Raw genomic sequence first — 12,293 nt, forward strand, 5'->3', positions numbered from 1 at the left:
AGAATACACTAGGTGCCTAAAGTGAACCCAAAACTTTCACTTCCAAGGCTATGGATTCTATGAGCACAGATATTTGGTCATTAGATACATCTATGTACAAAAAAACCATGGAAAGCCTACTACCTACCTCATTTTCCTACCTCATTTCATTTTATTTTCCTTCAGTTGCAAGTCTCGTTACTTTTAAAGGAATAATATATCCTGTTACGAATTGCAAGTCAGTGACAGCAATGAAAGTCATGGTGCTGTTTCTGCCTATTTATTTTCCAAGATTTTTCTATGAGTCACACTCTCATTGTTGAAAATTCAATTATTTTCTGGACTAAGTAGCTTGGAGTTACTGTGCAGCATCTTCCCCGACTGAATGTTTATGTTTGCTACAGTAAATTATTTCCATGAGAATAAATTTATTTCCACTAAGCACATCAGGGATGTGATGAGGACTGTCCAACTGTAGTCTCAAACATTCTTTCCAAGGATGTGTTGTGGCCCAGACTACCATAACATGATTTTACAGTATGTGTTCAGGTATTATAGTTAATCAGATATAATATCTGTGGGATTTACTAATGGTCCAATCTGTGTAATCTTTGAAACAATGATAAAAACAGGAAACAGTAAACTTACCTAATCTGCACACTGTACCAGTGTCCATCGTCCACTCTAGCAGTGGTAGTGATGTTTTTGACTTCTGCTTCATGACATACGTACTGGTACTACAGATTGGGAAAAGGCTTTAATTACATTACTTCTAATAGTTAAACAGTTTCAGGCATTGAAATTTGAATTTTAAAACAATAAATGGTTAAAAAAAAACTGAAGAATATCATGTGTATCAAGGAAAATTAATGTTTCATTAAAAGTTCTGGATAAAGAACCCTATTGTACAAGAAATACACAAGAACACATATATGCTTCCTAACCTGCATGAAAATGCTGTAATCTTTGTGTATTGTACAATCAGATATTATGGGTCTGATTTGCAAGGAAGTCGACCATCTGCAACCCATCAGAAATTAACACTAGCCATGGGTGAATTTTACATAACATTTTATGGCTTCCTTACACTTCCAAACACGTAATGTAGCGTGCAGGCTTGAGCATTTTGGAGCACCATTTAATTTCCTATACTAATGTGAACAAGCACTTGATTTCATGGTTTGTCTACTTGTAATTGTAGCTTGATTGTGAGCTTAGAACAATTTGTTCATTGGGTTTTAAATCCACATTTAATTGACCAGCTTTGTGAATGATTAAGTGAATTCAATTAGTTTTAACATGGCACACTGGGATCTCTGAATAGATTTGTGTCAATTAAAGTACTTTCATATTTTATGGTGCTTATGATATGTTAGAAAAATATTTTTCCGCATCATTACTTTACCATGAATACAAGTGAGATGAACTTAAAGCCATCACCATTTTCTAAATGTTGGATAACTTCCTGCCCATGACTAATCTCATCTTTTTTTTCTGTACAAAGATAGTCACAATATATTAAAAGACAAAAAAACACAATATAAAAAAATAAAATAAAAGGTAATTTTATTCTTTCTATTTATCTTCTGTTGATGTATATGTTTAGTATGGTCATGGTCTTTAAACATGAAGGCAAATACAATACAAAAAGGCTGTCTCTAACAGACATTTCACAGTTCTTACAAAAGAATATAACTACAGGTACTTTAGGAAACATTTTGTAGGAAAATGAGAAATAAGTTATGAGAAAAGTAACTTTTAATATCTTTTTATAACCTCTTTAACATCTGCCTATCTTCATAAAGCTCTAGCTTTACCTCTTCCTCAGAAAAGATGGAATAATTTGTGGAAGGAAAAGATATACCATGATAAAAACTTTACTCTTTAAAGTTTATAAACAAATGTATTCCTAGTTAGTCTGTCCACAAAAGCCAAAAGAATGTTTTTTTTCACGGATCTTGTGGAACTGTGATTTAAGTAATAGATGAAGTGAAAGATTTCTAGTTAGAGACACATGGTAAAAAGAAACACTCTATTCCCTAACAGGGTAAATTTTCCTATGACTATTCACTCAATTTCTATGCCTATGCCTGTGTCATAAGCCTTGATTATGACAATTTTAATGAAGTTCCACATGAAGAAGTTCAGTTAGTTTAGATATAAAGTACAATAACTAAATTTGTACCACATATAAAGATAAAACCTACTTTTTTTGGTTTTGTGTTTTAATGTATAGTCTTGTGAGTCTTATTGACTATATTAGGCAAAAACTGGACAAAGCAGACAACAAGTTTGACAACTATCTTCCTTAAAATACTGAAGATGTCAAGAATCTCTGTAGCTTTATTTACTATCTTCTACAGTAAGAAAATGAAAAAAATATTAAAATTTTTACAGATTCAACTTTTGTTTACTTTTCCTTCAGTGGGGGAGATTGTAATGCCTTACCTGCAAAGTACTATTATTGATGACAAGTCGAATTAAAAAATGTTGCATTGTTTCTGGGTTCTGTTCAATATTTAGGAGGAGTCCATGAGGATCATAGGTCTTAAATTCCAGGAGGATGAAATTTTGCACATTCAAATGTAAGCCTTGAAATTCCAGGTAAGAATCGCCATAGTACCAAGCATAACTAAAATCTGTGAAAAGAATTTTGAGACATGTAAGAATATAAAAACATTTTTCTTCTTCACACACTTTCTTATTCTGGTAGTGGTAGCAAAGATATAGAATAATTGTTTACATCTTTCAAGGATTCATAAATAAATCTGAAAAATGATATTGGTTTTCTTCTGTCAAAGGTTAACACTGAGAGTTTATCTAACTAGGCATAAAGATTTTTGTCAAATTATATTAAGCAAGCATATAGATCAATCCCTGAAAGACTAGGCTACAAAGATGAAAGACTTGGTACACGGCTAGCCTCTTTGGGTCAACATTTTCTTCAAAGTTTTCTTCAATGTTTTCATCAAACCTAGATGCAAGAATAAATAGGTTGGGTTGGAAGTCTTTACAGAAACTACACTGTATGGAAAGGGAGGGAGACAGTCTACAACATAATTATGAAGTTGGCATCTCAATAATATATCAAGTATTTTTTGGTGCTGGGTGAAAGATGAAAATTTCCCTTGGAAATATGCATCCATCTTGTCTGATTTATCTATAAACCTCACAGCATTCAGCACTCTGTGCAATACCTGGCAATGGCAGATGCAACTCTTACTTCAATAGAAAAAGTATGTGAATACATGGCTTCAGGCCCACCACATGACATATGACTGCACTTAAAAGGGGCTTCCTTGTATTTTTTATTTCTTCCTGTCCCCTTCTTTCTTCTCATCTTTCCTTTCCCCACTCCTGTCCTCTACTTTTTCTGCTCCCTTCCCTTCCCTTCCCTTCCCTTCCCTTCCCTTCCCTTCCCTTCCCTTCCCTTCCCTTCCCTTCCCTTCCCTTCCCTTCCCTTCCCTTCCCTTCCCTTCCCTTCCCTTCCCTTCCCTTCCCTTCCCTTCCCTTCCCTTCCCTTCCCTTCCCTTCCCTTCCCTTCCCTTCCCTTCCCTTCCCTTCCCTTCCCTTCCCTTCCCTTCCCTTCCCTTCCCTTCCCTTCCCTTCCCTTCCCTTCCCTTCCCTTCCCTCCTTTTGTTTCTTGTTCTCTCCTTTTTCTCTCCTCCCCATTTTTGCTCACTTTCCCTCATTTTTTCTCCCTTCTTTTTCTTTCCCTTAGGGTGTTTTTACAAGGGAAGAGATGTGCACATAGGTACCTATTCATATGCAACTGCAGTCTTGCACTTAGGTTTTTTCACTTGCCAGTATTTAAACTGAGATCACTACATTTGACTGCTTGTAAAGACTAAAAAATATGGGTCCTCTTTCATATTTTTAAAATGATAAGTTAAGTATTTTGATTTTTGTAGAAGCAGGTATATGCTTTAGTCTCATAGCACGCAATTATTTGTTTGATCAGCTTCATGAGACTGATAAAAATGTAAAGAAATATTAACAATTCAGCCATCTTGTGAAAATGTTGGTGGAACAATATCAACCTGTGTACGACACACAACACATAAGTGAATTATTCCATTTCACTTCAATCATATTCAAATCATCTTTACAGGGGTTTACAGTATCTTTAAAGGTCACAGATCTCTTTTTATTTCCAAAATAGGTAAAATTTTAATCTGTTGTGACAACAGCTCCAATAGCAAATACCTCACTATATATATGATTAAATTCTGAACAAAAATTATACTGGGATAAAACAAAAACTGTTGTTGAACTTTTGTGTATCACTGTAAAGGTATGCTGAATTTTATCTTTTCACGATTTTGCATTAACCTATTTACAGTCTGAGTCACTGTGGTCAAATCTCAAACAAAGCTCTTAAGAAATTCTCAGTACTATATAAGGATCATCAACATATTCATACATACAACATTCAGTAAAATAGACCAAAAATTCCAAGCAATACCATTCAATAACCAGTGCTGCAATAAAAGAGGTTTTATATTTTTAAGTGTATTTAATCCTTAAAAACTCTTTTTTGAACTATAAGCCTGTAGGTGTAAATTTCAGAAAATTAAATTAAAAAGAAAGGCACAGAAAGCTTTTTACATTTTATAGACAGGACAATTTCTCAAATAAAAGGCTTTTGAGAATTATTGCCAATCCCTAACCCTTGTTTGTTTTCCTTCCTGACCAAGCCACTGAGCTCTAAATCCTTCTCTCATTCTGTTTGCCCTGAATTGCCCCTGAATATATTCTGTTTATCCCAAGGAACCACTCAGTTATCCCCACACTCCTGAAAATCTGATATCTAACCTCCTCTTTTCCTTGATCCATTTAGGAGATCAGCTTGGCTAAAGCACAGCAAAGTTGCACACAACATCCTCTTCCTGCAGTCCTAAATCCTTCTGCTACCTTCCAAATATTTTGGAGGTGGGTTGCTTTTACTGTTGGGGTGTTTTTCTCTCCGACATTGTTCAGCTTATAATAACAAAAAAGGTGAGAACAGGTCAAAATTATGTCAGCTGTTCAGAGATTTGCTAACACAAGGTATTTGAGACTCTAGATCTCACAGAAGAGTAAAATTTGTAATCATGATGAGGAAAAAAAAAAAAGGTAGTTGTGGGAACAGTTTATTCACAATTCCTGAAACTGTAATTTAACTCTGATACCTGAGGTCAGACTGAATTATCTACTAAAATTCAAGGAAGACCAAACAAGCACAAGCTAGTGGCATCTTCCTTTAGCTTTCCATACATAATTGTAGCAAGTGCACAGACCACTGCAGACAAAACTTGCTGCTTTATTCTGACCAACATCCATTTATTTTTATCTTCATATGACAAGTGATGATGTCTTGCAAGACAATACACTCCATTAGTCCATGGATTTGAAGCCAGTTTGGCTTCTTCTGGGAAATACATTCATGCTGCTAAACAGAAAACTTCTTAAACAAATCATCTGCAGTAAAGTTGCTACAATTGTTCTTGTCCACAAATATGGAAAGAGTTAATGAGAGAAAGCACTGAAGAATATTTAGCAGGCTCAGGTTTCTGTAAAATCCATAAAAATACTACTTCAATAACAAACAGGCTACATACTTTCCCACAACAGCTATTAACATAAACTGTAAGTGTGGTTTTACTTATTAAGATTCTCACATTGTTTATAACAGTACACAGTTTCTTTTTATAGAACAAAAGCTTTTCTTATAATCCCTCTACTGCACTTAGATGCAGTGTTTTCTTTTGACCTCTGGAGTTGGCATCCTAGATTGCTTTTTGTCCTAACGGAGAGGACTCATCCCCCAAGCCTTTAGAACAAAAAAAAAAAAAAAAAGAAAAATTGAAACCGTATCTCATCTTTCCCTAAGAAGGCCTAACACTTCCTTTCCTAAGAAATAGACAAGCCCTTTGCTTTATAAAATCCTCTCAGCTTTAGCTTGCTCCCCTGCGTACATCCAGCTCTCCATGGTTTTGTGTTTACTAGACTTCATATTAATGTCTGAATGTTAAAAAATTTGAGATTCAGCTGCAATAGTAAGCAGATACACAGGCAGGTCTGAAACCCAACTGACAGGCAAGCTTCATTAACTCTTGCCACTCCCTACTGGCTTTCTCTATTCCAATGAGTACCAGCTGTATCAGTTTCAGAATGGAGGCCTGAAAATTAAAAATTTTTTGAGAGCTACACAATTGTAAGTCTTCATTTCTAAAGGCAGGTAGAGAAAGATAATAAAAACTTTTAATATGTTCACGAGCATGTGCTCCTGGTGATTGAGCTTTTGTCTCCATGTATTTCTATGTATAATGTACCCCCTGTAGTTTGCATGGACTCAGGCACAAAGAGGATTATAATAATGCTCTTCTTCTTTCTTCTGCTATTCTTTTTGTTATGTTACACCTGGGAACAAAATCCTCCCATTCAAGCTATTGGTCTTCTCTTTTTCATGGACATATATTTCACATCTTTTGTTATTATTTTAATTAGAACTGTCTAACAACATTCAAATAGAGGGCATTAATGCCTATGGAAAGAACCTGTCATGAAAAATCAGAACAATTAATTTTCTATTTGAAATTTAATTTATTTTTATTAAGAAGGAACACAAATCTCAATAGCATAAAACTGGTCATAAAAACCACTGATGTTTGTTTAAAACTGGATAATTCCAAAAGAAAAAGAAATTAGAAAAGCAAAACAAGAAAGTCAGAGCAAGGACTATTTCACAGGGCTGTCTGCAGACCCCTTGAGCCCAGCTGATGACTGCCAATGGATGTCCATGTCCCAGGTTTACACAAACAACATGCAAGCAGCAGTGCCTCCACTGGGACAGCTTGTCAGCTTCCTCCATACAAACTGCCATGGCTTCCTCAGCCAGGGTAAGCTCCTGGCCCACCACACTGGGCATCCAGCCCTGCCAGCAACTCCTGTGAGCCTGGCTGGCAGGACCTAGTGCCCTGCCCCTCCAATGGCCACACCGATGGATGGCCGTGCCACTGGCTGCCATGCGTTGCACAGTTCCCTCCCACTCCTCGCTGCTGCTCGTGGTGAGGTCCCTCTGTCCTCTGTGGGCTCTGGCAGCAGCTCTGTGTTGTCTGGTGAGGGAGTTATAGAGACAGACAAGGCAGCTGCCACCATCAGGCACAATTTTGCATAAATATGTGGAGGAGAAGCTGAGTCAGACACAGAAAGGGCCAGAGGCCACAACCCCGCAGGCAGGGATGGGTGGGCTGTTGAGACAGGAGAGGCTGGAAACTTGTGATGGACCAGCAGACATGCAGCTGCTCAGGGCATTGCTGAAGGCAAACAAGGCTTTTCAGGAGACCCCCAGAGGCAGCTCAGCCCAGAGCTGGTGGAGATTGCTGGCTTGAAACATTTCAGGCACATGTGTGGGGTAAGGGACGAGTCATGTCTTGCCCTGGCAAGGTGCTGCCCTGCTCCACACACCCTGCACCCCCAGGTGTATTTCACTGTATTCCAGCAGTGGGGCCAAACCCTGGCATGTGGGAGGCAATGCTCCACACTCTGACCCTGGAGCCCCTAACCCAGCTTCTAAGTGGCAAAATGACCAGAAGTCCCGCCAAAGGGAAAGGCCTAGGAAAGCTAATGGGTAGGTAAGCCAGAGCACAAGGCACACACAGGTCTTGACCCTACATTCTCTTGGAATTTCTCTCAGGTGAACACCACAGGAACACCACAGTGGTAGCTATATTTGTTCTTTTCTATATCTCTTCTCTCTTTCTTCTAATTCATTCTTCTCAAAGTTTGAGTAACTTAAAGTCAGATGGGTTGGAATTTGATAAGTGGAATGGGCTTAGAATTTGCTGAAATGCTATGTGAAATGCTTTATGTTGATTTAATGTTGTTCTAACATAAAAAAGTTCCCAGATTTTCTGAAGTTTGACAGTAAAGTTTTTATTTGTTTGCCCTCTTGAGAATATCTTGTCAATGTTTCTCCCTTGCATTTAACTCAAGCTGCAAAAAATGTTAAATCCTTTTAAAACACTCATTGAATGAGCTCTGGGGCCTTACACCAATCCAATCTGATGTCCTCAGAGGCTTGTCTGTCAACTTGACTGTCAGAGCAAGGATCTGGGATTCTACACAGGGACCACCAGGCTTGCCCAGCTCACAGATGTTTAACCCTTGTTACTCTTCCCTTCCCAATAACACTGCAAGGGTAGCCCAATGCACCAAGAGTGACTGCAGAGCTCTCGGTGTGGGAGGAAGGCATGGGGGGCCTTCAGTCCTGCTGTTTAGCAAGAAGCCTTAAAAGGAGGTTATTGAGCCTCCAGTTGGCTCTAGATATTAATGACAGAGGAATAAAAGAAAATAGTCTTAATTTGAAACAGGTATCTTACCACAGTAGAAATGCAGTTGCTGTCCTAACTACAAAGAATTAATCTCCCTATTATTTTTTTTAATGTCACAGAATATAAAAGAGGGGTTAATGAATAATATTAGTCATATGATGCTTTATTTTTTTTTTTTTGTTACCACTTTTATAAATTTCTGTTTCAGGTAGCCTATGCATGTAAGAGTGGGATTTGGTTTTTTTCATTCTCAATGTGCTAAAATTGCCTCAGCTTTCATTTTCCTTACATTTGTTTTTTCTCAAAAAATCTAATTTCTTTGAAGATTCATATTTAATGAGTCATTCCAATCACTCACTTTTGCATCTAAAATAAGGTCAATCTTTCCAGCAAGTCCTGAAAAACAGCCACAGCAAAATAGTCCATGAGTTTTACTCTTTACTCCCTTAAATACAATAATCTACTTCATATTTGTAACCACCATTTAAAAGGCTTTCATTTATTTTCAAATGAGTCTCATTTACTTCCATACATTTCATTGAGTCTTTTCAGCTGAAACACCTTAAAGGCAGAACAGAACATTGTTCTCTAACCATTATTTCTATTTACAGTTGCAAAGCTATTTCACTGCAATGTGCTTCACCTTTGGTTCCACATAACAAACCCACAATTACAGTGAATCCATGTTTTATGCTGTCACAGAAGTCTGTGCTGCATGACTAGCAGGGAATTATAGTTATGTTTTTCTCTCAAAGTTGAAATGTTCTCTAATGTGGCGTGTTAGACAACAATAAAATGTGGTTAACATCCAGAACGTTTGCCAGTGCAGCCACAAGTAGCTTTCAAGCAAAGAAAAACAAGTTATGAATAAACGCCCTTTACTGTTGCTTTTTCATGCTTACACAGAGCTAGGGATTTGAGTAGCCTTTGAAATTCTTCTGAAAGAAAAACATATCTGTTTTAGAGCTCCTATTACTTCACAAGATTTTCACTACTAGCCTAAACATACACATACACACATGCAGAAACACATATATAGAATTCAGGTGCCTTAAAGGTATGGAACATCAGACCCTAAATCCCAGGAAGCTCCTTTTATTTCCCTGAAGTTATTACACATCTCTCCTTTCCTCACACATGTGTCCATCATGTCTGTTGATCTAAGTTTTGATTCTCAACTCCTACATGTCCAGCAGCCAATCTGTAATGTTTTTGAGTGAGGTCTGTACTCACCTTTGCTACTCATTCCATGAAGGGGACAGTAGGCTGCATTTTCTATTAATTCTCAGTTTTTCCCTCATTCTGTTCAAGAGTTACAGTTAGAAACAACAAGAAAACTACAGATATAGTATTTTCTTACACAATGAATTTTTCAGATTTTTAAAATTAAAATGCTGGCTGCAAAGAACTGAAAATATCCTCCTTGAACACAGGGAAAAGGGGGGGGGTCAGAATCTTCTAGCAAGAATCCATTTGAATTATATTAGGCACCTGGAATACAATTAGTACAGGAAATTGTTTTATTATGGTCAGAAAACTATTAATAGTTTCTAAAGTAGGATTCTGTTTCCTGGTGAAGTGTCGATTTTAAATTTAAATCTACTGCCTGTATCTATTAATTGCAGTAATAGCTTAGTGAGATTAACTGATACTTGCTTGACTGCTGCCTGCTAGTCCCAGAAGCAATTTTTTGACTTGTGGGCTAGCTCATCAACTTATAGATAATGGAAAGAGGTATCATGTTCGTGGCAGTCAGAAGGGAATAGAAGAGATTATCTCACATAAGGCATAAAACATACATACATATACCTATATATATGTAAAAATCAGGAAAAACATGAGCAGTGTGTGGTTCTGCTTCAGCAAAAGACTGTGTGTTTTTTCTTTTTAAAATGTACTAGAAGAGACACAGAGTGGATCAAGTAGTATTACAGCAGAAATCAGGAGCAGCTCTTACCTCGGGGATAATTTGGCTTGCTTCAGCAGAACTTCACAAGCCTTGCTAAAATCTTTTCCCCCTGCTGCTCTTTCTTACAAAGCACTGGCAGCTGGCACACAGCCAGCACCAAGCCCAGTGCCACTGCCTACATGTTGATAACCCCCATGGCTAGAAAGCATTAGAGCCACCACTGGGAGAAAAGCAGTTCTATCCAAAGGAAACCACGTTTTTTGCCCTTTACTCATAAACCAACATGCTGTTTTTCAGTCTCTTACAACTAGATTTTGAACAAACAGAACTGAACTATTTTTAGCGTATAATAACTGTTTTAAAGATTAAAACAATATTAATGGTCAAAGCAAGAAGAGTTTATAATGTGAATTTAAGATACCCTTTACAGTACTATAAACTATTCCAAAGGGAGTTATTTCCCATTATTCAGAATAAAAACAATTCATGTAAATAGCAAGATAATCAAGATCTTACAATGTATTTTGAGAGCTGCGCACTTAAAGCAGAACTTTATATGCCTAAGCTAAAAAAAAAACCAAACAAACAAAAAAAAAAAACCAAAAAAAAAAAAAAAAAAAAAATCCCTTACCCCCAGTACCAAGTCCATAATATAAGCAAAATATTTCCTGACTGGAAAATAAAACAAAACCATTGTGAAATCTAGAAAAAGACCATATTTATATCTGGTCAAATCCAATGCACTGGTAGAAAAAATAGATTTTTTAAAGTTTGTTTCATGGTATTCTATTTTTCTATTACAGTCAAAAAAAATCACCTTTATAAAGGTGCATGGACTATCCAACCATGGGTATTGCTCTAAAGTGACATGCACAATAATGTTGTCTATTCTGTGCATTTAGTTGAGGATGTATGTGTGGTATCTAGCAGGAATATAATGGAACTCTGTGAATAATTTGGTCTTGTTTGAGATCCAAGTATTCAGATATCCAACATTTTGATTTAGAAATTCAGCCTGAATTTGTTTAAGATTATGCAGCTATGGGAGAAGTGAAATTCAGGTGAATTGCTGACAAGTATTTTCAGGAGTGTGCTTCTTCCTCTTGAAGGTTATTATATAAATTCTTGTGAAGGCTTTAGATTCAAGTCATGTTTATCATGAAAACCACCTCTGTCAGTCACTGATGAAATACTGTAGCAAGATGGCAATCTAAGGCTTGTGAACTACCTGTGCTTGTTCCTTTTAATTTGTAGTAATTACTTTTACCTATTAATTGTGCACATGCCCCACTAAATTGACAATGAACTTTTATCTGTTCTGCATTTGGAAGTAACTATTGTTGTATTCACCACAGTTGTGATTTTGCATATGCTCCTAACTGCCTAGTGAGCTGCAGTTAAATCAGTCAAGTGCATATTTCTGTTTTCAGTACGCATTGTTTTGGTCACACCTTTGTATGACATCTCTCAGGTGGGCTAATATCAGCTGCACAATCTGTCTTCATCTTGGACACATAAGCCTGAAAACATTCCAAACTGAAGTTGTACTTTCAGATATGAACAGCATGCACAGCATTACCATATCAAGTTGTCTTTCACAAGCTAGGATGACACTCATGACCCTGACAGCAAAGCTATGGTGCTCTGAAAAAATACTTCATTCACTCCTTCTGGTGAAGTTGGGACTAATATCTTGCATACAGTACCGTGTTCAGTATTTCTGTATCCCCCTGCTTTCCTTTCCCCCAGTTAGACAGTGCAAATATGCAGCTGTCCTATGAAAGAAATACCAAAGGCTAAATTAAGAGTCTGGTGAGCATTGTTTCTGCTTCCTTCATCTTAAATAATGTATAAGAAGCCTGCAGTCTTCTAATGCATTTTTTTCTTAAGCATTTTATAATGCATTCTTATTCTAATGCACTGGTTTTTCAGTTGTTCTAATGAAGACCTGCATGCACAAAAAGCATCAACAAAAAAACACTTAGCAAATGTTAAAAACATGAATCATTCACGGTATTAACTTCTTCAATGATGTCCAAAAAAGATAGATTCATATGACATTTTATTTTCTATTTCACTTTCTGAATCCC

General features: G+C 36.8%; 1 protein-coding gene across 5 annotated transcripts in view; it reads right to left on the reverse strand.

The window, feature by feature from the left end:
• The window catches only part of EYS (eyes shut homolog), a 797,842-nt gene that overhangs the window by 257,410 nt on the left and 528,139 nt on the right, over nt 1-12,293 (reverse strand). For all 5 annotated transcript variants that reach the window (XM_064412283.1, XM_064412282.1, XM_064412281.1 and 2 more), the window contains 2 exons: nt 2,428-2,618; nt 628-716 (listed from right to left, as the gene is read on the reverse strand). In XM_064412283.1, coding sequence (XP_064268353.1) covers nt 628-716; nt 2,428-2,618 — 280 coding nt within the window. The remainder of the gene's footprint in view (nt 1-627; nt 717-2,427; nt 2,619-12,293) is intronic.

Source organism: Passer domesticus, chromosome 3 (genome assembly GCF_036417665.1).
Source record: "Passer domesticus isolate bPasDom1 chromosome 3, bPasDom1.hap1, whole genome shotgun sequence".
In the NCBI taxonomy this organism is placed as follows: domain Eukaryota; kingdom Metazoa; phylum Chordata; class Aves; order Passeriformes; family Passeridae; genus Passer; species Passer domesticus.